The sequence below is a fragment of the Salvelinus sp. IW2-2015 genome, linkage group LG27 (assembly GCF_002910315.2).
Source record: "Salvelinus sp. IW2-2015 linkage group LG27, ASM291031v2, whole genome shotgun sequence".
In the NCBI taxonomy this organism is placed as follows: Eukaryota; Metazoa; Chordata; class Actinopteri; order Salmoniformes; family Salmonidae; genus Salvelinus; species Salvelinus sp. IW2-2015.
The window spans coordinates 4,362,176-4,387,730 of NC_036867.1; the positions used below are offsets into that span (position 1 = coordinate 4,362,176).

General features: G+C 42.4%; 1 protein-coding gene across 1 annotated transcript in view; it reads left to right on the forward strand.

The window, feature by feature from the left end:
* kmt2ca (lysine (K)-specific methyltransferase 2Ca) overlaps positions 1-25,555 on the forward strand; it is a 233,193-nt gene that overhangs the window by 90,060 nt on the left and 117,578 nt on the right. Inside the window, 3 exon segments of the mRNA XM_070435637.1 lie at positions 5,602-5,764; positions 12,586-12,757; positions 17,408-17,522. Of these exon segments, the coding sequence (XP_070291738.1) occupies positions 5,602-5,764; positions 12,586-12,757; positions 17,408-17,522 (450 nt within the window).

The window sequence follows — 25,555 nt, forward strand, 5'->3', positions numbered from 1 at the left end:
CTTGTGCTAATAGCACTACAGAAACACCATTGTTTTTCGGCCGAAGAGGCCGGCAGGCTGGGTTGGTTGCCCAGGCAGTTCCCTCCCTCCCTTTCCACCGGTGGTATTCTGCCCCTCCAGTGTGAGTTGACAGGGTCTGGCAGTGAGCCATGAAAAAACCCTGGCATTAGGACATCAGGATAATCTTTCAGACCCTTACAATGTAGCCCTGATTTTTAAGATGCCATCGCCTCATCTCCTGTTGAAGTGCCAGCTTTCGAGAGGAAAGATTACTGTATGCCCGACTGACTCATTGATATGTCTGCCGACAGGCCCAACACGACACTGGCCAGCTTTTTGTGAACTCACTAGCAACGTGTGTTAGGTTATTCTATTAGATTTGCATAGGTAGTTGGATATGTTGTCATTTTGCTAGATATTTAAAATGTTAAATCAATGGGTTTCTAAGTTGTACTTGAGTATGGTGTTGTATCACTAGTATTTATTAAGGATCCCCATTAGCTGCTGACAAGGCAGCAGCTGCTCTTCCTTGGTTCCAAACAGGAATAAAACAATACCTCGTAGTAAAACAAAGGCCTACATAAATAAGAGTACATCAAACTAGACATTGTACATMATGTACATTGCTCTATTACTACAAATTTACAGTATAAAATATATTTCAATATTATTACAGTTTGTGTGTGTGCGTATGCGTGCCTCTTCACAGTCCGCGTTGTGCCGTGCTCGATTTAGTTACTTGATGTGAAAGAGTTCCATGTAGTCATTTCTCTATGTAGTACTGTGTTTATCCCAGAGTCTGTTCTGGACTTGGACTGTGAAGAGACCCCTGGTGGCATGTCTTATAGGGTATGAGTGTTCGCTGTTTGAACAGACAGTTCAGTGCTTTAAACACGTCAATGCCTCTCACAAAGATGAGTAGTGATGCAGTCAATCTCTCCTCTACTTTGAGTCAGGAGAGATTYAKATGTGTTTTATTGATATTGACTCTCCATGTACATTTAAGTTCTGGTTGAACTGTAATTTGCCTGCGTCCTTTGTGGCACAACTGACCAGTAGTCCAGGTGTGATAAACTAGGGCCTGTTGGACTTGTTTGTGATTTCTCCATCTTAGCTACTGTTGCATTTTGTATTTTTATTTCACCTTTATTTAACTAGGCTAGTCAGTTAAGAACACATTCTTATTTACAATGACGGCCTACCAGAAGGCCTTCTGCGGGGACAGAGGCTGGGATAAAAAATAAATAAAATATAAATATAGGACAAAACACACGTCATGAAAAGAGACAACACTACATAGTGTTGAGTGTAGAGACAACACTAAGACGACAACATAGCAAGGCAGCAACACATGACAACACAGCATGGTAGCAACATAACAACAACATGGTACAAACTTTATTGGGCACAGACAACAGCACAAAGGGCAAGAAGGTGGAGACAACACATCACACAAACAGCCACATCTGTCAGTAAGAGTGTCCATGATTGAGTCTTTGAATGAAGAGATTGAGATAAAACTGTCCAGTTTGAATGTTTGTGTCAGCTCGTTCCAGTCGCTAGCTGAAATGTCAGTTTAAAATCTAGGGTTAGACAAGCAGTTTAGTCTCCTCCAATTGTTCAATTGCCATATTATTCATTACAAGATTTAGATGAGGTTTAGGGTTAGCAAATGATTTGTCCCAAATACAATGTTTTTTAAAATATATTTAAGATGAGCTTATTACTATCCACTCATTCTAAAACTGACTGCAGCTCTTTAACTTGCAGGGATTTCACTGGCTGTGGTATCTAATGTTGAGTCATCAGCATACATAGACACAAAGGCTTTACTCAAGGTTAGTGGTAGGTAGGTCAATAGTAAAAATAGGAGAAAGTAAGAGGCCAAGACAGCTACCTTGAGGTTTACTTTGTGTTAGATAGGCTTCCATTAATAAAGAATACCCTCTGTTTTCTGATAGATGGGTAACTATCGATCCACAATATGGCAAAGGATGTAAAGCCATAACACAAGTTTTCAACAGCAGACTATGATCGATAATGTCAAAACCTTGCACTGAAGTRTAACAGAACAGCTCCCACTACCTCTTTATTATCAATTTCTTTCAGCGCCAAGTCTAGGACCAAAAGGCTTCTCAACAGCTTCTGCCYTAAGACTGCTGAACAGTTAATACATTCGCCACCGGACTATTTTCATTGACCCTCCCCCCTTCCTTTTGTACACTGCTGCTACTCGTTGTTTATTGTCTATGCATAGTTACTTCACCCATACCTACTTGTACAAATTACCTCATCTAACTTGTACCCCCTCACACTGACTCGGTACCGGTACCAGCTGTATATAGCATCGTTATTCTTATTGTGTTACTTTTTATTATTARTTTTACTTTAGTCTATCAGGTAAATATTTTCTTAACTCTTCTTGAACTGCACTGTTGGTTAAGGGCTTGTAGGTAAGCATTTCACGGTAAGGTCTACACTTTTTTTTTTCGAAGCATGTGACAAATAAAGTTTGATTTGATTCCCTGTAAGCATGCTTAAAGTCAATGTTAAGTTTGTTTACTGTGAAATATAGCTTTCACCTGGATTCAGTCTATGAGCCCTTATTGGTGTCACTTGTTAAATTCAATCAGTATAGGGGAGGAGACAGGCTAACCCTTTTCCTACAATTTCCGTGGCCCCACGGAAATATAATTATCATAAGGAAATCCCCATCAAAATCCGTCTGTTTAAGCTAGAGGTATCTGCAGTGTTCGTCAGACCATGAGACATCCTGAAAATCAGTCTTCTCACAAACGTCTGTAGCGTCCGAATGGCTTGGCCTACAAACTACTATGACCCCTCTGTAGAAAGAACAGCATCACAGAGATCATCTGATGTCGTAACAGCCTCTTCTGCCAACTTCTGTCTGTATCATCCGAACAGTTTGGGCTACACATCTCTGTGGAAAGGTGATACGCTCACGTACATGTCGGTTGTTTTCCTCTTGGATGCCCACAAGATTCAAATCACATTTTATTGGTCACATACACGTGATTAGCAGATGTTATTGCGGGTGTAGCGAAATGCTTGTGCTTCTAGCTCCGACAGTGCAGTAATATTTAACAAATTACACAACATAAACCCAATACACACACATCTAAGTAGTAATGAATGAAGACTATATACATATATGGACGAGCGARGTCAGAGCGGCATGGACTAAGATACCGTAGAATAGTATAGAATACAGTATATACATATGAGATGAGTAATGCCAGATATGTAAACATTATGTGACTAGTGTTCCATTCCTTAAAGTGACCAGTGATTTCTAGTCTATGCCTATAGGCAGCAGCCTCTAATGAGCTAGTGACGGTTGTTTAACAGTCTAATGGCCTTGAGATAGAAGTTGAAAAGAGACTCGTCTGAAAGTCCCCAGTACCAGTTTAAAAAATMTATGGAAGTATATCTGGAGATTGTGAAAATAAGGGGTTCAATACCTGTAAAACAAAAATAATACAGTATATAGTTTCCTGGTCTTTCTTATATCTCTCAGATATAGGACGGACACATCAGAACAAACTTCCTTTCGATTTTTGGGAGGGTAACATCTGTACCATGTTAGGAATCTGATATTCTATGGGCTAATAGCATTAATGACATATTCAATGTTTCATCAAATATTTGTTACATAATTTTTTGGGGATACCATAAGTGGTCTTAAAATTCTAAATCAAATGGCTAAATGATCCTTGGTTTGACTCTTTAAACAATTCCATATGTTCGCTTAGTGGAATGAAGGCTGAGGCTGTTCTGAAGTCAATATTATAAAGGTGTTACTCAGTGTAGTTCGCTACCATCTTCAGTCATTTTCCATCCAAGTTGTCAGTACCAGGTGGTTTGTCATTATTGATAGACAATCATTTTTTACACCCCTTCCACACTAGAAATGACAATGCTTGTCTTTCATCATTTGTGTATCATCAATGTGAAAAGAACATTTCCAAGCCAGCACAGTACGGTTTGGGTTAGCACAATGGTGAAACCACGGTTATATGATACCAGGCCGGTCCAACTTGTTGTTCTATTCTAAGTAGCACTGGACCAGATATCCATCCATTGCATTTCTCCTCTCTGGTTTGCTCCATTTGGACGGTAGCCATTTTGGCTATTTGTAGAGGAGGGAGGGTTTGTAGGGGTGGGCCACTATCATTTTGCCTCAACCATTACTCTTTGGGGCGTTGTGGGAGAAGTGYGCTCAAGCCAGTATGGCGAGATGGAGACTCTCCAGTTACATTGTTTTAATATTTCTGCTTTAGTGTAGATTATGTAAGAGAACCCCGGACCACACTGTAATGCGATTACAGCAGTCTTGCTTGATTATTTTCAACAAAACAACGGAGGATTAAGGTTTGAAGAGAGGGTGGTGTCATTATTTTGAAGGGAATCACTTTTTCCTTCATTATTCCCTATGCCATATCAAGGGACTTGATGTGTATAGTAAGCATATCAATAGAATTACAGAACATTGACTTGAATAATAATACTAATAATTATATTTCTTTGGTAATAAGTTATTGTCTGTGTTGTCCCGAACCGGGCATGGTCCTGCATACGACAACATGCCACAGGATTTCCTTCCCATGATGCCCCCAGGAAACCACTGGCTCATGTGTCTAACACTTGGTGTCTAACACTTGGTGTTAAAAGGTATTTGCAGGTTTTTGTATTTGACCCCCCCCCCCGACAAGGGTTTGCTAGAACTAAGGAGAGGCAGAGAAAGCTAAAAAAGAGAAGGAGAGAGTGAGCAACATAAGTGCTGACTTGAACCATTTTAACTTCAAGGCCCCATTCTTTCTCGGCTCTTGACAGTTTTCATTATTCAAAGGAGAACTCTCTTTCTCTGGCCACGGAAATGTCAATGTATATTCAGGTGCTAGAGCCAGGTTCGCTTGCCTTGACCAGAGCCCCTCATTTAGGCACTCTGTTTTTTTACTATAATCGCAATTCTCTACTATTACAGAGGTTGGCTTCAATTTGAACCTGGGTTTTGAATCCAATATGCTTTTATTTTCTTAATTTCACTGGCGAGGCCTGACAAAAAAGAATGAGATTTTATGTGGAAAAGCACCAATGCTTTTTAGGCTGGGGGGGGTTAGAGCTGAAATATGTCAATACCTAGCGATTGTCGTCAACGTGTGAATTAGTGTGACATTTTTGTAAAGCTTGTAGTAAGTGCTGAAACTGAAATATGGAGCCAGTGGTTAATTGGCAGTAAATATGAAGCATATGGTTCCAGCCTCCAATCACGATGCCTGACAACCTGAGCAGCTCAACCATGGGTCTGTTCAGAACGTTCCAATTTGGAATGTATTGTATAGAACCGATATGATTGTCTGTTACCTTGAAAGGCAATTGTCAGGCTCTACTTGTTCCATTTCAATCTAACTTTTCAAAAGGTTTCAAATCACTGAATAGCCCTGGTTTCTTCTCGAAAATGATCAGGTTGTATTCTTATAGGCGTTATTGAGTGAACTAGGAAAAACTAAGTATTCGAACTAGCTTTCTTAATCATTGTCTTTCTCTCTTTCGCTGTCTCATGCTCTCTCTGTTTTGCAGTGCTGTGCATACTGTAAGCGCCTTGGGGCATCCATCAAGTGCTGTGAGGAGGGCTGCTGCCGCTCGTACCATTTCCCCTGCGCTGCCGCCGCCGGAACATTCCAGGACCTGCGCCGACACACCCTCCTCTGCCCCGACCACCTCCAGCTGGCCTCACAAACATGTGAGTATAGATCCTGTGTTCCACTGGGAGAATGAGGACAACTAGATTACACTATAGATGTGAAACAGCCTTGACTTGGTGTAGACTATATTGTCAGTGAGTGTCACGTAGGTACACTATATATATACCAAAGTATGTGGACACCCCTTCAAATTAGTAGATTTGGCTATTTCATCCAAATCATTGCTGACAGGTGTATTAAAAATAAAATATTCTGCACTGCAATATTTGCACTGGTCAGCTAAGTGCTGTTATTGAAGTGGAAACGTCTAGGAGCAACAACGGCTCAGCTGCGAAGTGGTAGGTCACACAAGCCCACAGAACGGGACCACCGAGTGCTGAATCGTGTAGAGCATAAAAATCCTCTGTCCTCGGTTGRAACACTCACTACCGAGTTCCAAACTGCCTCTGGAAGCAACATCAGCACAAGAACTGTTCGTAGGGAGTTTCATGAAATGAGTTTCCATGGCCGAACAAGCCTAAGATCACCAGGCGCAATGCAAACTGTCGGCTGGAGTGGTGTAAAGCTCGCCGCCATTGGACACTGGAGCAGTGGAAACGCATTCTCTGGAGTGATGAATCAAGCTTCACCATCTGGCAGTCCGACGGACGAATCTGGGTTTGGCYGATGCCAGGAGAACGCTACCTGCTCCAATGCATAGTGCCAACTGTGAAGTTTGGTGGAGGAGGAATAATGGTCTGGGGCTGTTTTTCATGGTTCGGGCTAGACCCCTTAGTTCGAGTGACGGGAAATATTAACGCTACAGCATACAATGACATTGTAGACAATTCAGTGCTTCCAACTTTGTGGCAACAGTTTGGGGGAGGCCCTTTCCTGTTTCATCATGACAATGCCCCCATACAGAAATGGTTTCTCGAGATCGGTGTGGAAGAACTTGACTGGCCTGCACAGAGCACTGACCTCAATCCCATCGAAGACCTTTCAGATGAATTGGAACGCCGAATGCGAGCCAGGCCTAGTCGCCCAACATCAGTGCCCGACCTCACTAATGCTCTTATTGCTGAATGAAAGCAAGTCCCAGCAGCAATGAGCCAACATCTTGTGGAAAGCCTTCACAGAATAGTGGAGGCTGTTATAGCAGCAAAGGGGGGACCAACTCCATATTAATGCCCATGATTTTGGAATGAGATGTTCGAAAAGCAGGTGTCCACATACTTTTGGTCATGTGTATTATGAAATTCACTCAAATCACCCTTTTTATGCTTTCGCAGTGTGTTAAACGGAAATGTATATTACTTTCTCATTGGATGAAATGTTTGGAAACATTTTTGCAGCCTTTAGCCTAATGTTAACCTAATGGTCCATGGCAGGTCACTCCAAAATAAATGTTTGTCAGAGGCTTTCAAACCTCACATGTGGTCCCATGTTGAAACAAGTCCACGTCCCAGGCCATCTGTTGTGTGAAATGTTCCTTTACCTTTTTTCAACTTCATATTATCATCTCCAATATCATRGTATACACGTTTCTATGTTTTGTAGTCAAAACGGAATACTTTTTCCCCCAATGGCATAATCTGATGTGTGTCGTGATTTCAACCAATTATGAATAGTCATTGTCTAGTAATTGGTTAAGATCACATGATGCACACCAGATGATGCCATTGGAACAACAACGTAACTTCCTTTTTGACTACAAAACATAAACGCAGCATTTTCACATACTGTACGTTAAAGTTAGCGCTTGGCGATATGGCCTAAAAATATATATTTTTATATATATACAGTGGGGAGAACAAGTATTTGATACACTGCCGATTTTGCAGGTTTTCCTACTTACAAAGCATGTAGAGCGTCTGTATATATTGTTTGTCATAAAGGTACACTTCAACTGTGAGAGAAGGAATCTAAAACAAAAATCAGAAAATCACATTGTATGATTTTTAAGTAATTATTTGCATTTTATTGCATGACATAAGTATTTGATACATCAGAAAAGCAGAACTGAATATTGGTACAGAAACCTTAGTTTGCAATTACAGAGATCATACGTTTCCTGTAGTTCTTGACCAGGTTTGCACACACTGCAGCAGGGATTTTGGCCACTCCTCCATACAGACCTTCTCCAGATCCTTCAGGTTTCGGGGCTGTCGCTGGGCAATACGGACTTTCGCTCCCTCCAAAGATTTTCTATTGGGTTCAGGTCTGGAGACTGGCTAGGCCACTCCAGGACCTTGAGATGCTTCTTACGGAGCCACTCCTTAGTTGCCCTGGCTGTGTGTTTCGGGTCGTTGTCATGCTGAAGACCCAGCCACGACCCATCTTCAATGCTCTTACTGAGGGAGGAGGTTGTTGGTCAAGATCTCGCGATACATGCCCATCCATCCTCCCTCAATACGGTGCAGTCGTCCTGTCCCCTTTGCAGAAAAGCATCCCCAAAGAATGATGTTTCCACCTCCATGCTTCACGGTTGGGATGGTGTTCTTGGGGTTGTACTCATCCTTCTATTCCTCCAAACACGGCGAGTGGAGTTTAGAGCAAAAAGCTCTATTTTTGTCTCATCAGCCACATGACCTTCTCTCATTCCTCCTCTGGATCACCAGATGGTCATTGGCAAACTTCAGACGGGCCTGGACATGCGCTGGCTTGAGCAGGGGACCTTGCGTGCGCTGCAGGATTTTAATCCATGACGGCGTAGTGTGTTACTAATGGTTTTCTTTGAGACTGTGGTCCCAGCTCTCTTCAGGTCATTGACCAGGTCCTGCCGTGTAGTTCTGGGCTGATCCTCACATTCCTCATGATCATTGATGCCCCACGAGGTGAGATCTGCATGGAGCCCAGACCGAGGGTGATTGACCGTCATCTTGAACTTCTCCATTTTCTAATAATTGTGCCAACAGTTGTTGCCTTCTCACCAAGCTGCTTGCCTATTGTCCTGTAGCCATCCCAGCTTGTACAGGTCTACAATTTATCCCTGATGTCCTTACACAGCTCTCTGGTCTTGGCCATTGTGGAGAGGTTGGAGTCTGTTTGATTGAGTGTGTGGACAGGTGTCTTTTATACAGGTACGAGTTCAAACAGGTGCAGTTAATACAGGTAATGAGTGGAGAACGAGAGGGCTTCTTAAAGAAAAAACAACAGGTCTGTGAGACGGAATTCTTACTGGTTGGTAGGTGATCATATACTTATGTCATGCAATAAAATGCAATTAATTACTTAAAATCATACAGTGTGATTTTCTGGATTTTGTTTTACGATTCCGTCTCTCACAGTTGAAGTGTACGCTATGAATAAAAATTGACAGAGCCTCTACATGCTTTGTAAGTAGGAAAACCTTGCAAAATCGGCAGTGTATCAATACTTGTTTCTCCCCACTGTATATTTTTTTATATTATACAGTGGGGAGAACTAAGTATTTGATACACTGCGATTTTGCACAAATGTGCATGTGTCTGCCTCAAACGGTCAGAAAACAGACTCCATGAGGGTGGTATGAGGGCCCACATCCACAGGTGGGGGTTGGCTTACAGCCAACACCGTGCAGGACGTTTGGCATTTGCCAGAGAACACCAAGATTGGCAATTCGCACTGGCGCCCGTGCTCTTCACAGATGAAAGCAGGTTCATCACTGAGCACATGAAGCACATGTGACAGACGTGACAGAGTCTGGAGACGCCGTTGGAACGTTCCTGCTGCTGCAACATCTCTCCAGCATGACCGGTTTGGCGATGGGTCAGTCATGGGTGTGGGCGGCATTTCTTTGTGGGGCCCGCACAGCGCCTCCATGTGCTCGCCAGAGGGTAGCCTGACTGCCATTAGGTATCCGAGATGAGAATCCTCAGACCCCTTGTGAGACCATTATGCTGACACATACACATTTGTGGCCTGCTGGAGGTCATTTTGGCAGGGCTCTGGCAGTGCACACTCCTGCACAAAGGCGGAGGTAGCGGTCCTGCTGCTGGTGGTGTTGCCTCCTACGGCCTCCTCCACGTCTCCTGATGTACTGGCCTGTCTCTCTGGTAGCGCCTCCATGCTCTGGACACTACGCTGACAGACACAGCAAACCTTTTTGCCACAACAGCTCGCATTGATGTGCCATCCTGATGAACTGCACTACCTGAGCCACTTGTGTGGGTTGTAGACTCCGTCTCATGCTACAACTAGAGTGAGAGCACCGCCAGCATTCAAAAGTGAGCAAACAGCATCAGCCAGGAAGCATAGGACTGAGAAGTGGTCTGTGGGTCTCCACCTGCATGAGACTCGCTCCTTTTTTTTGGGGTGTCTTGCTAATGCCTATAATTTCCACACTTTTGTCTATTCCATTTGCCCAACAGCATGTTGAAATTTATTGTCAATCAGTGTTGCTTCCTAAGTGGGACAGTTTGGATTCACACTGAAGTGTGATTGACTTTGATACATCTCGTGCTCTGTTTAAGTGTCACTTTATTTAATTTTGAGCAGGTATATAATAATCTGATCTGGCTTTCAAGTCTATGAAAATACACTTTTTGTTACAAATTTACCAGAACTCATGCAAAATGCAACAGGAACAATACTGACTAACTTGTTGTGGCAGGCATTATAGAAAAGGACACAGGCCTCATCGACAATCTCTCAAGCACAAGGCCACATGCTACTGAGTAGCCAGCTAATCTTTATATTTTCAAGTTTAGCCCAACTTGGATTTGTGTTTGCTAGACCAGTTGAAATTGTTATAACACACCCTTCTGTCCGTCTCCAACTGTGTTGAACAGCATGCTAGCCTTGTCCACTTTGTTCCCTTCTGTCCGTCTCCAACTGTTTGAACAGCTTGCTAGCCTGTCCACTTTGTTTCCCTTCTGTCCGTCTCCAACTGTTTGAACAGCATGCTAGCCTGTCCACTTTGTTCCCTTCTGTCCGTTCTCCAACTGTTTGAACAGCATGCTAGCTGTCCACTTTGTTCCCTTCTGTCCGTCTCCAACTGTTTGAACAGCATGCTAGCCTGTCCACTTTGTTCCCTTTTGTCCGTCTCCAACTGTTTGAACAGCATGCTAGCCTGTCCACTTTTGTTCCTCTGTCGCTCTCCAACTGTTTGAACAGCATGCTAGCCTGTCCACTTTGTCCTTCTCGTCCGTCTCCAACTGTTTGAACAGCATGCTAGCCTGTCCACTTTGTTCCTTCTGTCCGTCTCCAACTGTTTGAACAGCATGCTAGCCTGTCCACTTTGTTCCCTTCTGTCCGTCTCCAACTGTTTGAACAGCATGCTAGCCTGTCCACTTGTGTTTCCCTTCTAGTCCTCCTCCAACTGTTTGAACAGCATGGCTAGCCTGTCCACTTGTTCCCTCCTCTGTCCGTCTCCCAACTGTGTTGAACAGCATGCTAGCCTGTCACACTTTGTTCACATGTTGAAACAAGTGACCTGCCTTATTTCTCAGAATGAGAACAAGTTGCCAATTCCTTATATAATAGTTTTTGCTTATAGCACGTTTATTAAACATAGACTAGAGACCCGCTAGTTTAGCAGTCTTTGGTAAATGTGCCACTAGCAGTACGTGGTCTTTCCGGCTTTTAGTGTCTGTTCTGGGAGCAATTTGAGGAGTCAGAGCAAGGTATTGTTAGAAAGTTTAACTTACAGTAAAAATAATGTCTCAATGTTCTTTGTGTCCATATGTATACGATTTCTGCAAATAGCTGTGTTGAAACCAGGCTTGTTCAGAGAGAAGAAGTGATCTCTCATCTTTGTTGTTGTGGCAGGGGGAGGAGCTTGTGGTGTGTGGTGTGTGTGTAAATGGGAAGGTGCACAGTTACAGCAAAAGGAGCAGACCGAGACAAAAAGAAAACATGACACAAACCTCATAAAAAAATAACCACCCTCCCCCTTTTGTTTCTTGCAATACAGTCCTTGGAATATCGCGAGTAAAGATCATTCTATTCATTTGATATATCGTCCGAGCCCACTTGGGGTAGTGCTGGAGGGTTATTAATATTACGTTGAACGGTTTAGAAATGTCTCCTTTAATATTACTTTGAACGGTTTAAAATGTCCCATTCTTAATATTACGTTGAACGGTTTAGAAATGTCCCTTTAATTTCGTTGAACGGTTTAGAATGTCCTTAATATACGTTTGAACGATTGAAATGTCCCTTTATATTACGTTGAACGGTTAGAAATGTCCCTCTTAATATTACGTTGACGGTTTAGAAAATGGTCCTTTTTAATATAGTGCCTCCCTGAACTGTCCCTTTAATATTACGTTGAACGGTTTGAAATGTCCCTTTTTAATATAGTGCCTCCCTGAACTGTCCCTTAATATTACTGGTTTGAACGTTTAGAAATGTCCCTTTTTAATATAGTGCCTCCCTGAAACTGTCCCTTTAATATTTACGTTGAACGGTTTGAAATGTCCCTTTTTAATATAGTGCCTCCTGAACTGTCCCTTTAATATTACGTTGAACGCGTTTAGAAATGTCCTTTTTAATATAGTGCCTCCCTGAACTGTCCCTTTAATATTACGTTGAACGGTTTAGAAATGTCCCTTTTTATTATATAGTGTCCTCCCTGACTGTCCCTTTAATATTACGTTGAACGGTTTAGAAATGTCCTTTTTAATATAGTGCCTCCCTGAACTGTCCTTTAATATACGTGTGAACGGTTTAGAAATGTCCCTTTTAATATATGTGCCTCCCTGAACTGTCCCTTTAATATTACGTTGAACGGTTTAGAATGTCCCTTTTAATATAGTGCCTCCCTGAACTGTCCCTTTAAATTATTGTCTCTTTCCTAACTGTCCCTTTTAATATTATGTCCCTTCCTGAACTGTCCTTTAATATTATGTCCTTTCCTGAACTGTCCCTTTTTGTGTTTTTTTCTCCTCACCCACAGCTTAAGAGGAGGTGAAGTGCTTGTTGTGTGACAGTGCTGGGGACCTGCAGGACCAGCTCTTCTGTACCACGTGTGGGCAGCACTACCACGGGGGGTGTTTGGACGTGGGTGTTACCCCCCTGAAGAGGGCCGGCTGGCAGTGCCCCGAGTGCAAAGTCTGTTTGACCTGCAGGTAAGGGTCGACTCTGTAGCATATCTTACCAGATGTGAGCTTGTTAATTAACTGTATGCACTAGTAGCCACTGTGTTAATTAGCTGTATGCATTAGTAGCCGTTTTACTAGTTGGCTGTGTTGCTAGTAGCCATTGTGCTAGTTGCTGCTGTGTTCGCTAGTAGCCATTTGCTAGTAGCCATTGTGCTAGTAGCCATTGTGCTAGTAGCCATTGTGCTAGTTGGCTGTGTGTGCTAGTTGGTGTGTGTGCTAGTTGGCTGTGTGTGCTAGTGCTGTGTGGGCTAGTTGGCTGTGTGTGCTAGTTGTCTGTGTGTGCTAGTTGGCTGTGTGTGCTAGTGGGCTGTGTGTGCTAGTGGGCTGTGTTGCTAGTGGCTGTGTTGTGGCTAGTGGCTGTGTGTGCTAGTGGGCTGTGTGTAGTGGGCTTTGTGTTGCTAGTGGGCGGTGTTGCTAGTTGCTGGGTGTGCTAGTGGGTGTGTGTGCTAGTGGGCTGTGTGGTGCTAGTGGCTGTGTGTGCTAGTTGGCGGTGTGTGCTAGTTGGCTGGGGGCGCTAGTTTTGGCTGGGTGCGCTAGTTGGCTGGTGCGCTAGTTGCGGTGTGCGCTAGTGTTGGCGGTGTGCGCTAGTTGGCGGGGGCGGCGCGGGCGGGGCGGGGGGGCCGGGCCGGGGGGGGCGCGGGGGGGCGGCGGCGGGGGGCGGCCGGAGGGGCGCGGGGGGCGGGCGGGGCGGGGCCGGCGTCTGTCGCTAGGTTGGTGTGTGCGCTAGTTGGCTGTGTGCGCTAGTTGGCTGTGTTTGCTAGTTGGCTGTGTGTGCTAGTGGCTGTGTATGCTAGTTGGCTGGGTGTGCTAGTTGGCTGTGTGTGGCTGTGTGTGCTAGTGGCGGTGTTTGCTAGTAGCCATCGTGTGGTGTGGTCACCCACCCCGAGACCTTAAGTAGTGTCGTACAACCAGGGTTTGACAGGGTAATGGCTAGCAGGCTAGTTTTGGAACCAAAATAATTTTCCAATCGTTTCGTTCTGAACAGAACCACTATTTATTTTTTTGTACTGTTCCGTCCTCAATTACCTCGACTAACCTGTACCACCGCACATCGACTCGGTACCAGTACCCCCTGTATATATCAAACATCAAATTGATTAGTTGCAAAGAAAAAGCCTTATCTCAGACTGGCCAATAAAAATAAAATATTCAAATGGGCAAAAGAACACAGACACTGGACAGAGGAACTCTGCCTAGAAGGTCAGCATCCCGGAGTCGCCTCTTCACTGTTGACTTTGAGACTGGTGTTTTGCGGGTACTATTTAATGAAGCTGCTAGTTGAGGACTTGTGGGGCGTCTGTTTCTCAAACTAGACACTCTAATGTACTTGTCCTCTTGCGCAGTTGTGCACCGGGGCCTCCTGCGCTGTTCTGTGAAGGGAGTAGCTCACAGCGTTGTACGAGATCTTRAGTTTCTTGGTAATTTCTCGCATGGAATAGCCTTCAATTCTCAGAACAAGAATAGACTGARGAGTTTCAGAAGAATAGTTCTTTGTTTCTGGCCATTTTGACCCTGTAATCGAACCCACAAATGCTGATACTCAACTAGTCTAAAGAAGGCCAGTTGTATTGCTTCTTTAATCAGGACATCAGTTTTCAGCTGTGCTAACAATTGCAAAAGGGTTTTCTAATGATCAATTAGCCTTTTACAATTATTAACTTGGATGAGTTAACACAACGTGCCTTTGGAACACATGAGTGATGGCTGCTGATAATGGGCCTAGACATTCCATAAAAAATCAGCCGTTTCCAGCTACAATAATAATTTACAACATTAACAATGTCTACACTGTGTTTCTGACCAATTTGATGTTATTTTAACGGACCAATGTCCTTTAAAAAAAAAAAAAAAGGAAATTTCTAAGTGACCCCAAACTTTTGAACGGTAGTGTCTGTGTGTGTGTGTATGTGTGTATATGTATATGTGTTTATTGTTTACTCCATGTGTAACTCTGTGTTGTCTGTTCACACTGCTATGCTTTATCTTGGCCAGGTCGCAGTTGCAAATGAGAACTTGTTCTCAACTAGCCTACCTGGTTAAATAAAGGTGAAAAAAGAAATATATATATATATATATATTTTGAATGTAAACTTTTATTTAACTAGGCATTGCTGTAGCGTTAAGCCCGAACCATGAAAAACAGCCCCAGACCATTATTCCTCCTCCACCATACTTTACAGTTGGCACTATGTTTTGGGGCAGGTAGTGTTCTCCTGGCATCRGCCAAACCCAGATTCATCTGTCGGACTACCAGATGGTGAAGCGTGATTCATCATTCCAGAGAATCCGTTTCCACTGCTCCAGTGTCCAATTGCGGCAAGCTTTACACCACTCCAGCCAACGCTTGGCATTGCGCATGGTCATCACTCGCTATTATAAAACTGGCTCAGGACAATGACCCAAAACACCCCTCTAGGCTGTGTAAGGGCTGTTTGACCAAGGAAAGTGATGGAGTGCTGCATCAGATGACCTGGCCTACACAATCACCTGACCTGACCTCAACCCAATTGAGATGTTATGGGATAAGTTGGACCGCAGAGTGAAGGAAAAGGAAAATCATTCCTCACGTAGCTGGTTGAGAGAATGCCAAGAGTGTGCATAGTTGTCATCCAGGCAAATTGTGGCTACTTTGAATAATCTGAAATGTAAAATATATTTTGATGTTTTACACTTTTTTTGGTTACGACATGATTCCATTTGTGTTATTTCATAGTTTTGATGTCTTCGCTATTATTCTACAACATCAATTCACCTCCCAAGTCTGTAGGGATAAGAGGCCTACCGTGAAGCCTGTCTGTAGGGGCAAGAGGCCTACCGTGAAGCCTGTCTGTAGGGGCAAGAGGCCTACCGTGAAGCCTGTCTGTAGGGGGCAAGAGGCCTACCGTGAAGCTGGTCTGTAGGGGGCAAGAGGCTACCTTTGGGTGAGAAAAGCCGTGAAAGCCTGTCTGTAGGGGCAAGAGGCCTACCGTGAAGCCTGTCTGTAGGGGCAAGAGGCCTACCGTGAAGCCTGTCTGTAGGGGCAAGAGGCCTACCGTAAAGCCTGTCTGTAGGGGCAAGAGGCCTACTGTATACCCCTGCCATCCTCTCACAATGCATGCACACATACACCCACCTCCACCCCACCTTATTTTGGATCACTGCATCATGGTGCTGAGCCTCCCAAGGAACTGGGAAGGAAGAGAGAGGGGGGAAAAGCACAGTGAAATGTATACTGCAGTTTTACCAGATGGAGAGCTGGGGAATTGGCAGGGGTGAGGAGAGGGGGTTGGTTAGGCACCACCAGAATGCAGCGTGATCTAGGGACGTGTGTGCGCGGGCGGTAATGACTCCACTGCACAGTTGTAAATCTCAGATGATGTTTTCATTCAGGTTGGATTTGCGTCAGCTGAAATACAGGCTGCTGGGATTTGATAGATCTCAGGGCTCTAGCCTCTTCCCTAATATCATAACCCTCCACCGCACACACACATGCGTACACCATAAATCTTACACTCTGGTCTCTTGATTTATTCTTCAAACATAGTTAATCCAACCAAAATCCGCCGTGGAGAGGCTGTTCTCGATTGCGGGTTCAGTTTAATGGCAGGTTTGATTGGCTGAACAAATTTTGAATCTTGATGCTTAGCTAATTTTATTCTGTTGAAGGAAATGTTATTTTCTCATTCCTATAAACACTGTTTTAAAAAATTAAAAAAATATTGTTCACAATGTGGTGTATGTGTGTGATAAAATGTATTTTATTAAACATAACCTACTATGTGAACCTCCCCCATTGACAAACTAAATTCAAACTCCCAACTGTCTGGCTGGCTTTCTTTTCTTCCTCATACTTCATTGATAAATGAATGTAGTCGATTGTCCAAGTCCCAGACTCGAAATGAGTCACTGATAAAGAGCCCATAGACACTGAGACCCTGGAGGACCAGAGTTAACAGTTGACAGTTTGTTAGGTTGTCTGTTGACGCGGTCGGGAAACAAACTTGTGCTATCCATACTACAACCCTTGCAATTTTTCAGATTTTTGTGTTTGTTGCCTATTAGGTGTGTGGGTGGGTGTCATTTTTCTKTTTTGTGTGCGTCTCCATAAGTGTCTCATACACTGAGTATACAAAACATTGTCACTTGTTAAATCCACTTCAATCAGTGTAGATGAAGGGGAGGAGACGGGTTAAAGAAGGAATTTTAAGCCTTGAGACAATTCAGACATTGATTGTGTATGTGTCATTCAGAGGGTGAATGGGCAAGACAAAAGATGTAAGTGCCTTTGACAGGGGCATGGTAGTAGGTGCCAGGTGCACTGGTTTGAGTGTGTCAAGAATTGCAGCGCTGCTGGGTTTTTCCTGCTCAACAGTTGTGTATCAAGAATGGTCCACCACCCAAAGGACATCCAGCCAACTTGACACAACTGTGGGAAGCATTGGAGTCAACATGGGCCAGCATCCCTGTGGAATGCTTTCGACACCTTGTAGAGTCCATGCCAAAACGAATTGAGGCTATTCTGAGGGCAAAGGGGGATGTAACACAARATTAGGAAGGTGTTCCTAATGTTTTGTACACTGAGGTCATATTATTAGGTGTGTGTGTGTCATCTTTCCCTCTACTGTGTGTGTTTTTCAGGAACCCGGGAGAGGACAGCAAGATGCTGGTGTGTGACATGTGTGACAAAGGCTATCACACCTTCTGTCTCCAGCCTGCCATGGAATCCATCCCCACCAATGGCTGGCGATGCAAGGTAAGAAACACTCCAAACACTTTTCACAACACGGAATACCGTCGGGCCGAGACGGGAGCGTGTTAGGGATGTGCAGCTTTTCCTTTCAAGACAGTTCGATACAGTGCATTCGGAAAGTATTCAGACCTTGACTATTTCCACGTTATGTTACAGCCTTATTCTAAAATGGATTAAATTGTTTTTGCTACACACAATACACCATAATGACAAGGTAAAAACGTTTTATTTTTTGCAAGTGTGTTACATTTACATAAGTAATCAGACCCTTTACTTAGTACTTTGTTGAAGCACCTTTGGCATCGATTACAGCCTCGTGTCTTCTTGGGTATGACGGTACAAGCTTGGCACACCTGTATTTGTAGGGTTTCTCCCATTCTTCTCTGCAGATCCTCTCAAGCTCTGTCATGGTTGGTTGGGGAGCGTCGCTGCACAGCTATTTTCAGGTCTTACCAGAGATGATTGATCGGGTTCAAGTCCGGGCTCTGGCTGGGCTTCTCAAAGATATTCAGAGACACTTCTGCATTGTCTTTACTGTATTCCTAGGGTCGTTGTCCTGTTTCCCCGGTCTGTGCTCCGTTCATCTTTCCCTCAATTCTGACTAGTCTTCCAGGTCCTGCTGCTGAAAAACATCCCCACAGCATGATGCTGCCACCACCATGCTTCATCGTAGGGATGGTGCCAGGTTTCTTCCAGATGTGACGCTTGGCATTCAGGCCAAAGAGTTCAATCTTGGTTTCATCAGACCAGAGAAACTTGTTTCTCATGGTCTGAGAGTCCTTTTGGCAAACTCCTAGTGGGTTGTCGTGCCTTTTACTGAGGAGTGGCTCCCGTCTGGCCACTCCACCATAAAGGGCTTWTWTGGTYGAGGGCTGCGGAGATGGTTGTCCTTCTGGAAGATTCTCCCATCTCCACAGAGGAGCTCTGGAGCTCTGTCAGAGGGACCATCAGGTTCTTGATCACCTCCCTGACCAAGGCCCTTCCCCCCCCCGATTTCTCAGTTTGGCCAGGTGGCCATCTCTAGGTAGAGTCTTGGTGGTTCCAAACCTCTTCCATTTAATAATGATTGATGCCACTGTGCTCTTGGGGACCTTCAATGCTGCAGCATTTTTTTTGGTAACCTTCCCCAGACCTGTGCCTCGATACAATCCTGTCTCGGAGCTCTGCAGACAATTCCTTCTACCTCATGGCTTGGTTTTTGCTCTGACATACACGGTCAACTGTGGGACCTTATATAGACAGGTGTATATCTTTCCAAATCATGTCCAATCAATTGAATTTACCACAGGTGGACTCCAATCAAGTTGTAGAAACATCTCAAGGATGATCAGTGGAAACAGGATGCACCTGAGCTCAATTTCGAGTCTCATAGCAAAGGGTCTGAATACTTATGTAAATAAAATATTTACGTATTTTATTTTCAATAAATTTGCTGAAATATATAAAAATATGTTTTCACTTTGTCATTATGGGGTACTGTGTGTTGATGGGTGAGAACATATATTTAATCCATTATGAATTCAGGCTGTAACATCAAAATGTGGAATATGTCAAGGGGTATGAATTCTTTCTGAAGGCAATGTATATAGTAAAGATTAGATGAAAGACGGTGGTGACTTTATCTGCAGAGATGTGTGTAGATTGAAGAGGAAAACAATACATTTAATCAATTTTAGAATTAGGCTGTAACAAAATGTGGGAAAAGGGAAGAGGTCTGAACTTCCTGAATGGACTGTGTGTATCTACATACATATGCTCCGATACAGGAACGATACATTTTAGGTTGAAACGATTCTGTTTTATTAGAGATCTTATCGATGCGATCTGGTTCGATATGATTCAATGCACTAACATTTGTTTCTTGAACACTTTATTTGTATATACTAAATGTAAATCTGCAGCTGATGGAGCTCATGAGCTGGGCCTCTGAGTTGGATCTGTCTGAGCTGTGGGTGTGAATGATGAATGTCCATGGTGTATGTTTGAGCTGGGATGATAAACCAAAAATGACTGGCATTGCCTTTTTATCCAAGCATTTTGCCTACTTTGGTACACAAACTTTCCTGTAGATTGTTCTGAAACCATTATTTTGTCAAAAGTAATTAGTCTAATTTTGTTTAATTTATTTGCAGCAAAGAAAACAAGTGATAAAATGTATCTGTATTGTTGCTGTTTTTTAAACGGTGTGGCTGGAAGCCCAAGGGCTTATATGAAAACCACACCACAAAAAAAACAAGTAAAAAAATAAAGGTTTGTTAAACGGATAACAAAACCTGCTAATTGTAAATTAATTGATCAGTAATCACTAAAACCTAATAGTATTTGTTTTGTTTAAATGTGTGTGTGTGTGAGTTAGGCTACATAGAGGGGATTATTGGGTAGTTTGGTTCATCAGGCTGACCCCCTTTCTTCGCTTGAAGTTAATGAGGGATGATGAGCTTTCGGCAATGTGAAGATAAGAATTCCAGAGTATGGTACCTCTGTGTCTGAGAGAATTGACTGTGAGGTGCGGCAGTAGGGAAGGTGAAGGTTATCACAGTGTCTTGTTATATAGATGCATGTCAGAATGAACCTGGAAGAATCCATTGAAAGGTAAACTGTCTGGGAGGTATGAGTATTTCTAGATGAAAGCGTATAATTGACGTACATTAATGTCATAAATAGACACGATACTGAGATACTGGTGGTGGCTAGTCTTGCAAATGTCTTTTGTATGATGAGTAATTTGTGTGGGTATGAGGCATATGTACCGGCCCAGACACTATTACAGGAAATGAGATTTGGGTAAATTAAGCTATAGTATAGAGTTAGGAAGCAAGCCTGATGAACCAAACCACTAATCTTGCTGATGATACCTACAAATGTCATCACCTTGCTACAGACAAATTGAATATGATCTTTCCAGGATAACTTTTCATTAATTAGAACTCTGAGGAATCACATCTAGGATGTGTCTTGTTCCATTTCATTCCCACCAATTGAGATTCTGGCTCTTTTTATTTTTATATATTTATTATTTACTTACTATTTAATACAATAATGTTTTAACAGTTGAAGATTAACAAATTATCTGGAACCATTCAGAAAATGTGGCCATACATGAGTTAGCTTAAWTAAATAGTGAATTAAAATTCTTGTGATAAAATGAAATTGGTATCATCAGCAAAGGGAATGATGTATGTAATCTCATTGAAAGTGTAGTAATACAAMTTAGAAAGTAATATTTCATGATCGACTGTGTCAAACGCATTGGATAAATAAAAAAAATATGCCAAGACCATATTCTTTGTTAAGAGCTGTAAAGATTTTATCCACAAGTTGCAAAAGAGCCATATCTGTGGAGTAGATTTTACAAGTTTTTACAATACTGGTGCTCATAGAATACAGTGTTCATTTTAAATATTTGAACATTCTCTTATACACCAATTATTCTAGGATTTTAGAAAAACATGATACTACAGATAATAAGCGATTTTTTTTAAACATTTTAATTTTTAATTTTTAATTTTTATTTGTGGAAGATCTTGGATCCTCAGATTTATAGAGGGAGATAACTTTGGCAACTTTCAAATCTTTAGGAACAATTCCAGTTCAAACATTTGAACACCTGCTCATTCCAGGGTTTTTCTTTATTTTTACTATTTTCTACATTATAGCATTATGGTGAAGACATATAAACTATGAAATAACACATGGAATCATGTAGTAACCAAAAAAGTGTTAAATTATATTTGAGATTCTTCAAAGTAGCCACATTTTGCCTTTATGACAGCTTTGCACACTCTTTGCATTCTCTCAACCAGCTTCATAAGGAATTATTTTCCAACAGTCTTGAAGGAGTTCTCACATATGCTGAGCTCTTGTTGGCTGCTTTTCCTTCACTCTGCGGTCCAACTCATCACAAACCCAAATCTCTATTGGGTTGAGGTCAGGTGATTTGTGGAGGCCAGGTCATCTAATGCAGAACTCCATCACTCTCCTTCATGGTCAAATAGCCTTTACACAGCCTGGAGGTGTGTTTTGGGTCATTGTCCAGTTGAAAACAAATGATTGTCCCATTAAGCGCAATCCAGATGGGATGGCGTATCACTGCGGAATGCTGTGGTAGCCATGCTGGTTAAGTGTGCCTTGAATTCTAAATAAATTACTGACAGTGTCACGAGCAAAGTACCCCCACACTATCACACCACCTACTCCATGCTTCACGGTGGGAACCACACATGTGGAGATCATCCGTTCACCTACTCTGCGTCTCAGACACAGKGGTTGGAACCAAAAATCTCAAATTTGGACTCATCAGACCAAAGGACCGATTTCCACCAGTCTAATGCCCATTGCTCGTGTTTCTTGGCCCAAGCAAGTTTCTTCTTATTATTGGTGTCCTTTAGTCATGGTTTCAATGCAGCAATTTGACCGTGAAGGCCTGATTCACGCAGTCTCCTCTGAACAGTTGATGTTGAGATGTGTCTGTTACTTGAACTCTGAAGCATTTATTTTGGCTGCAATCTTGAGGCTGGTAACTAATGTACTTATCCTCTGCATCAGAGGTAACTCTTTCTTTCCTGTGGCGGTCCTCATGAGAGCCATAGCGGTTGATGGTTTTTGTTTGTGTGTTAAAAAAGATATATAATTATATAAGAATAATGTACAGTGGGGAGAACAAGTATWTGATACACTGCCGATTTTGCAGGTTTTCCTACTTACAAAGCATGTAGAGGTCTGTAATTTTATCATAGGTACACTTCAACTGTGAGAGACGGAATCTAAAACAAAAATCCAGAAAACCACATTGTATGATTTTTAAGTAAAATTATTTGCATTTTATTTAATGACATAAGTATTTGATACATCAGAAAAGCAGAACTTAATATTTGGTACAGAAACCTTTGTTTGCAATTACAGAGATCATACGTTTCCTTTAGTTCTTGACCAGGTTTGCACACACTGCAGCAGGGATTTTGGCCCACTCCTCCATACAGACCTTCTCCAGATCCTTCAGGTTTCGGGGCTGTCGCTGGGCAATACGGACTTTCAGCTCCCTCCAAAGATGTTCTATTGGTTTCAGGTCTGGAGACTGGCTAGGCCACTCCAGGACCTTGAGATGCTTCTTACGGAGCCACTCCTTAGTTGCCCTGGCTGTGTGTTTCGGGTCGTTGTCATGCTGGAAGACCCAGCCACGACCCATCTTCAATGATCTTACTGAGGGAAGGAGGTTGTTGGCAAGATCTCGCGATACATGGCCCCATCCATCCTCCCCTCAATACGGTGCAGTCCTATCCCCTTTGCAGAAAAGCATCCCCAAAGAATGATGTTTCCACCTCCATGCTTCACGGTTGGGATGGTGTTCTTGGGGTTGTACTCATCCTTTCTTCTTCCTTCCAAACACGGCGAGTGGAGTTTAGACCAAAAAGCTCTATTTTTGTCTCATCAGACCACATGACCTTCTCCCATTCCTCTGGATCATCCAGATGGTCATTGGCAAACTTCAGACGGGCCTGGACATGCGCTGGCTTGAGCAGGGGGACCTTGCGTGCGTTGCAGGATTTTAATCCATGACGGCGTAGTGTGTTACTAATGGTTTTCTTTGAGACTGTGGTCCCAGCTCTCTTCAGGTCATTGACCAGGTCCTGCCGTGTAGTTCTGGGCTGATTCCTCACCTTCCTCATGATCATTGATGCCCCACGAGATGAGATCTTGCATGGAGCCCCAGGACCGGGTGATTGACCGTCATCTTGAACTTCTTCTATTTTCTAATAATTGCGCCAACAGTTGTTGCCTTCTCACCAAGCTGCTTGCCTATTGTCCTGTAGCCCATCCCAAAGCGCTTGTGCAGGTCTACAATTTTATCCCTGATGTCCTTACACAGCTCTCTGGTCTTGGCCATTGTGGAGAGGTTGGAGTTTGATTGAGTGTGTGGACAGGTGTCTTTTATACAGGTAACGAGTTCAAACAGGTGCAGTTAATACAGGTAATGAGTGGAGAACAGGAGGGCTTCTAAAACAAAAACTAACAGGTCTGTGAGAGCCGGAATTCTTACTGGTTGGTAGGTGTTCAAATACTTATGTTATGCAATAAAATGTCAATTAATTACTTAAAAATCATACAATGTGATTTCCTGGATTTTTGTTTTAGATTCCGTCTCTCACAGTTGAAGTGTACATATGTTAAAATTACAGCCCTCTACATGCTTTGTAAGTAGGAAAATCGGCAGTGTATCAAATACAGTACTTGTTCTCCCCACTGTATGTGTATGGACTTTGTAGGCACCTGATCTGAGCCATAAGGGAGACTAGGCATCTACCACCCCACCACCACTATCAGMTTAGGGAGGGCAATGTAGCCTATGTTTTTGTCCCCCCACTTTGRTTCTGAAATCACCATCACCCACTAATTAACTTGTCATTTCTGCAGATTAGGTGTTTGAGCTAGTAATGTATGAATATTTATAGTTTACAAATGAGCAATGACATAGTAAGGGAATATATACCACAACGTTGGATGTCACCCCTTGACCGTTTGGATGTTTTTAGTGGGCTTCTTTTCTCATCCCGCTTTGGCCATGTAGTGCGCCTCACAAATGAATTGCTGTCCTCGTTATYAAATTATCAACTTTACCCAAACTATTGCTGATGGTGAACCTGAACAATTGAAATGACATCTATTGTAAGCTATGTTCAGCAGGTAGCCTATAGCCAGATGAGTAGTCTCCGGTATCTTACTTTTTTAACACGGTAAAACAGAATTTTCAATGGCGCATTGATGATAACCAGGCAAAATACATATATGTCCGAAATGATTGACACCGTTGATAAAGATGAATAATGATGGATATGTAAAATAAATAATTCAAATTCTGAGCTATATTGTATGCTCACATCTGTTGTTTACGAAGCATGTGACAAATAACATTTTATTTAATTTGCAAAATCATTTCCAATAACGGGAGGTTAGCTTGTCTTGGATGTATGCTCTTTGACCCTTTTAACTTTCTCACTCATCATTATTCACGGTTCATTCAGGTTAATCCGGAATCATGGTAGTGTTGACATTTTAATTTGGAAGTTCTTAAACATATTATATTGTTATTTATAGTAAAAGTGAGAAATGCATAAAAAATTTWATGCATTATTTACCATTCATATCTTACCATTCATAACAAAATCGTCTGATACACAAACAAAATMAACTGCAAATACATCCAACAAGTTTGTAAATTCACAACCTTGATGTAATAATTGTGTGCTAGGAATATGCGACCAAATACTACACTTTTGGCTGTTTAGGGGTGTCAATAATTGACACCTACCTTTTTTGAGAAAATAACTCTACCTCTGGGCAAATATTATAATAAAATAATGTAATTTCCCCCCAAAAATTGGCATATTGGCATATAGCTCAATATTTTAATTATTTATTTTTATACTAATAAAATTGCTCAGAGAAAGAGGTTTAGTTTTTCTCAAAAAGGTAGGGGTCAATTATGAGCAATAATGAGTGTATATTATAATTTCCCCCCGTTTTATTTTTCATACTTAAATAATAATCATATCTTGAATAGATAAGTATTCACCCTCCTGAGACATATGTTAGAAGCACATTTTGTAGCGATTTCAGGTGAGAGTCTTTCTGGGTAAGTTTCTAAGAGGTTTGCACACCTGGATTGTACAATATTTGCCCATTTATTACTTTTAAACATTCTTCAAGCTCTGTCAAGTTGCTTGTTGGTCATTGCTAAACAGAAAGTCTTAAGTCAACACTTACTAGGCCACTCAGGAACATTCAATGTTGTCTTGGTAAGCAACTCCAGTGTAAATTTTCCTTTGTGTTTTAGGTTATTGTCTGGCTGAAAGGTGAATTTGTCTGTGCTGTATTACATTTATTTTTATAAAAGAAAAACTCCCTAGACCTTGCCGATGACCAGCATACTCAACATGAGGCAGCCACCACCATAATTGAAAATATGAAGTGGTACTCCGTGATCTATTGTGTTGGATTTGCCCCAAACATAGCAATTTGTATTCATGATTAAAAAAAAA